This window comes from Mus caroli, chromosome 2 (genome assembly GCF_900094665.2).
Source record: "Mus caroli chromosome 2, CAROLI_EIJ_v1.1, whole genome shotgun sequence".
NCBI lineage: Eukaryota > Metazoa > Chordata > Mammalia > Rodentia > Muridae > Mus > Mus caroli.
In genome coordinates this window covers 146,050,366-146,054,537 of record NC_034571.1, presented here as the reverse complement: position 1 = coordinate 146,054,537, position 4,172 = coordinate 146,050,366, and the positions used below count along the sequence as shown (strand labels likewise).

Genomic DNA, 4,172 nt, shown 5'->3' with positions numbered 1-4,172 from the left:
GAGGCCCATTGGACTTGCAAACTTTATATGCCCCAGTACAGGGGAACGCCAGGGCCAAAAAGTGGGAGTGGGTGGGTAGGGGAGTGGGTGGGAGGGTAGGGGGGACTTTTGGGATAGCATTGGAAATGTAAATGAGGAAAATACCTAATAAAAAATATTTTAAAAAAAGAAAAGATACTTAGTAAATAGAGATTATTTTGATTCTAGCATTAAGTGTGTAGGGGGAATTTGACAAAAAAAAAAAAAGATCCAAGGGATAAATAAATAAATAAATAAATACACAAATAAATAAGAGGCTCAGCAGTGAGTGATGGGGCCCAGGCTGTGCCCTCCCCACACCCTATGGACAGGATGCCAAGCCCGGTGGAAAGCTCACTTCTCGCTAGGGTGGACCGGCCATCCTTGTGAGCCTTGGTCAGTCCAGGCCAAGGCTGTTTGGGCAGGGCTGAGGGTAAGGCTAGCAATCCGAGGAGGAGGACCAGGAGCCTCCAGAGTAGATGCATCTCAGGTGCTGGCACCCGAACCTGCAGGTGTCAGTAATGGTCCAGCAGGGCCCAGACAGTTGGCTGTGAGTATGGCCACCCAGATCGATGGGCTTACAGCTGTCTTTGGACAGGTGGCTTCACAGCTGTCCCCAGCATGCTGTGGGAGGTGGTGCAAATGGCTCTGGTAGCTGCTCCCAGGGTTAGCTCACATGGACAGCAGATGCAAAGGTCAGGCCTGCAGAGGCAGGCTTGGTTGCTTGGAGACACTCACCAGAGCTACTGTTGGGTCATCCAGCAGGAGTCCTCTCCCTGATCCTGGGCATAAGCTACAGGCTGGTGACTCTTCAGTGAGGATGACCAACACAGCAAGGTCCAATTGGAATAGAACTTTCTTATTCCTTCATTTCTGGGAGTTGGGGAGGTTTCCAGGATTTATTCATCTCCTAACTGCAAGGTTGTATCCTTTGAACCCCATCTCCTCACCTGTATCTCCCTGTAGCAAGCCCTGCTCTACTCTATTTTTCTGCTGTTTAATCTTTTAGATCCTACTTTCCAGTGAGCTCACACTTGAGATCTGCCAGCATCTGGCTTGTTTCACATAGCATAAGAGTCTGCTGGTCCATTCGTACCATCAGAAATGGTGGCATTGTCTCCTTTGCCAAGGCTTAGTAACATTCCATTCACCTCCTGATAAACACTGCAGTGGATGTGAAGACTGCTTCATCGAGCACAGAAGGACAGGTGTCTCTCTGAGGTGGGATTTTATTTCCCCTATATGCCCAGAAGCAGGATTGCTAGCTAGATCATGCGGTGGTTTAACTTTTTGAGGCACCTATGTTGTTTTCCATATGACCAATTTACATCCCCGATCAGCAAAGCAATGGGCTCAGTGTTCTCTCTAACACTTGATATCTTTCAACTTTATTTTTAATATAATATTTTTGTTTATTCTTTGAATATTTCATACACATATTCAGCAGATTTTGATTGTTATCTGCCCTTTAATCCATCTTCCAGGTCCCACAACACATCCTGCTCCCAATATTAAGGGTTTTTTTTTTTTTATTACCCATTGGGTTTAGTTAGCGGTGCCAATATGCACATGAGTGCGGAACCATCCATTAGACCGTGGGCAACCTTCTCTCAGCCACATCCACAAAGGAAGAGGAGTCTCCTTCTTTTAGAAGTCATCAGCTATCTCAGTTAAGGACAGGGCCTCATGGACCCCTCCATTCTCTATGCTGGAATTTCAGCTGACTTGATCTTTGTGCAGGCAAGCACAGCTGCTGTGGGTTCATGAGTACAATGGCCATGTCATGCCCAGAAGATAGAATTTCATAGCACTCCTCCTCATCTTCTGGATCTTATGTCCTTTTTGTCTTTTGTAATGTTCCCTGAGCCCCTGGTAGGGACAGATATAGGTGCATTGCCACACCACCTCCAGTAGGATCTATGTGACAAGTTCCACAGACTGAGGCAATTGAGCTCAGAAGGGGGAGGTCTCCTGGAACTGGTTGTGGAACTCTTTGCCGGAGAAAAAAAATATTGATCTGTAGTTCTCATGGCAATCCATCTGTTTTGTTTTCTCTTATTTCTTTTCTTATTTACATGTTCCTGGTAGCCTAGGCCAAGATCTTAAGCGAGAATAATGAGTAAGAAACCATCCCTAGAGATAGGGCCACTGACATGACCTTATCCCCAGGGAAACCAACGCTTTACCTTCTAAATCACTTACAGAACTATTATGATAAAAACTTTCCCAACAATAAAATTTCATATGGCTACACATGTATCATTGGAGGTGGATTTTGGTATATGGTAAAGAAAGCCTTAATTAGAAAGAATTAAAATAGTTTAAATTTATACATTGAAGATTTATAAAAAATCAGGTACTAGATGTTAAATAATAATTGACCATGGGGCTAGAAAGTTAAGCGGTTAAGAGCATTGACCGTTAAAGATTTATTAACCTGCTCCTGGAAATATGCCACTAGCCTTGGATGACAACCCCCATTGAATACATCCTTTTAGAATTGTTATATTTTGATGATTTACATTAATAATGATGTTACCTGTCCTGTTTGTGATTCACTGAATACATAGTTCCAGAGTTGTAATGCTTGGATGATTTTTGTGCTTTACTGTGCCAAATAATTTTTGTTGGTATTTGTGATTGTTTCACTGGATATAGTTTCTAAGAGATGTAATGTTTGGTTTTTTAATGTATAAAATCTCCTGTTTGAGAGCTACAAAATACACTCAGATTCAAACTGCCTGTGTTTCTGTTTGTCACCGCCAAATCCTTACCCACCTAGCTTCGAGGACCCTCATTCCAGGGACCCCCATACTCGACTGGGGTGGTCCGTGGCAGTGCATCATTTGGGCTAACCACTCACAGCCATTTTCAGCACTTTAACAAACTATGAGTCTTTGTATTTACTGCTGCCTACTGCAAAATGGGATTCTCTGACTAAGGTGAAGAGTTTCATTTATCTATGGGTATAAGCATAAATATTTAGAAAGCAGTTTGAGAACATGTCCATTTAGCAACACAGTAGTAATAGGTTCCCCTAGGATCTAGGATCCCCTCAGCTATGGGATTTTGATGAGGTTTTCAGTTACAGGTATGAATTACCTTCTGTGTAGCAGGTATCATATCTAATCAGAAAGTGACTGGTTCCTTCCACGACAGCCATACCATCATTGCACCAGCGGGCACATCTTGATTGATATTATAGACCACAGGGCCCAGCACTAGATATTATAATTGCCCTACACCCCAGAGGACTAAATACCACATAGCACCTTCCAGCAGTATTAAAGCTAGACAACAGGGAAGTTTCTTGGTCATTTCCAGATTGATCTGTGTCCTACAACTAAGTGTGTGGTATCTTCAGTTTTTAGGTCAGCACACAAAGTGTTGGGTTTCATCGTGGTTTGAAATATGGGTTATTACACTTTGTTCATATTGTCTCCCCTTCCCCACTGCTCTGTATCATGTCTCCTGCCCTGTTTCAGCGGCTCCCTTCCTTCCTTCCTTCCTTCCTTCCTTCCTTCCTTCCTTCCTTCCTTCCTTCCTTTCTTCCTTCCTTTCTGCTTTCTTATCACATGCATTCCACCGTTCTTTACATTCCTCACCTCCTTTAAGATATCTTTCTTCTCATCCATGATCCTCTACACATATATTTATACACACACAGACACACAGACACACACACACACACACACACACACACACACATACATACAATTTTAAATGTAGTTCTACACATAAGGGAAAACAAATTATTTACCTTTCTAAGTCTGGGTTGTTTTGCTTAACACAATGACCTCTAGTTCCATTTGTTTTCATACAAGTAATGACATGCAAATGTCATTATTTCAGCTTCTTTACAACTGTTTACACGTCCACATTTTCTTTATTCATTCATCTGCTGACGGATCTCTAAGCTGGTTCTGTTTTTTTTTTTTCTTTTTTCTTTTTTTTACTATTGTGAGCAGGGAAGCTATAAACACAAATGTACAAGCATGTCTGTGGTATGTTGACTTAGTGTTATTCAGTGGTTGTTGAGTTTTTTGATAGTTCTATATTCTCTTTCTCTCTCTCTCTCTCTCTCTCTCTCTCTCTCTCTCTCTCTCTCTCTCTCTCTATTTTCCATAGTGGCTGCTTGTTTTAGTTGGTGTTCT

The 4,172-nt window shown here is 42.3% G+C and overlaps 1 protein-coding gene across 2 annotated transcripts in view; it reads right to left on the bottom strand.

The window, feature by feature from the left end:
* Bpifa3 (BPI fold containing family A member 3) overlaps nt 1-703 on the bottom strand; it is an 8,861-nt gene extending 8,158 nt beyond the window's left edge. For both annotated transcript variants that reach the window (XM_021156221.1, XM_021156220.1), the window contains exon 1: nt 377-703. In XM_021156221.1, the coding sequence (XP_021011880.1) occupies nt 377-503 (127 nt within the window). In that variant the 5' untranslated portion in view covers nt 504-703. The remainder of the gene's footprint in view (nt 1-376) is intronic.
* Between the last annotated feature and the right edge of the window lie 3,469 nt (nt 704-4,172).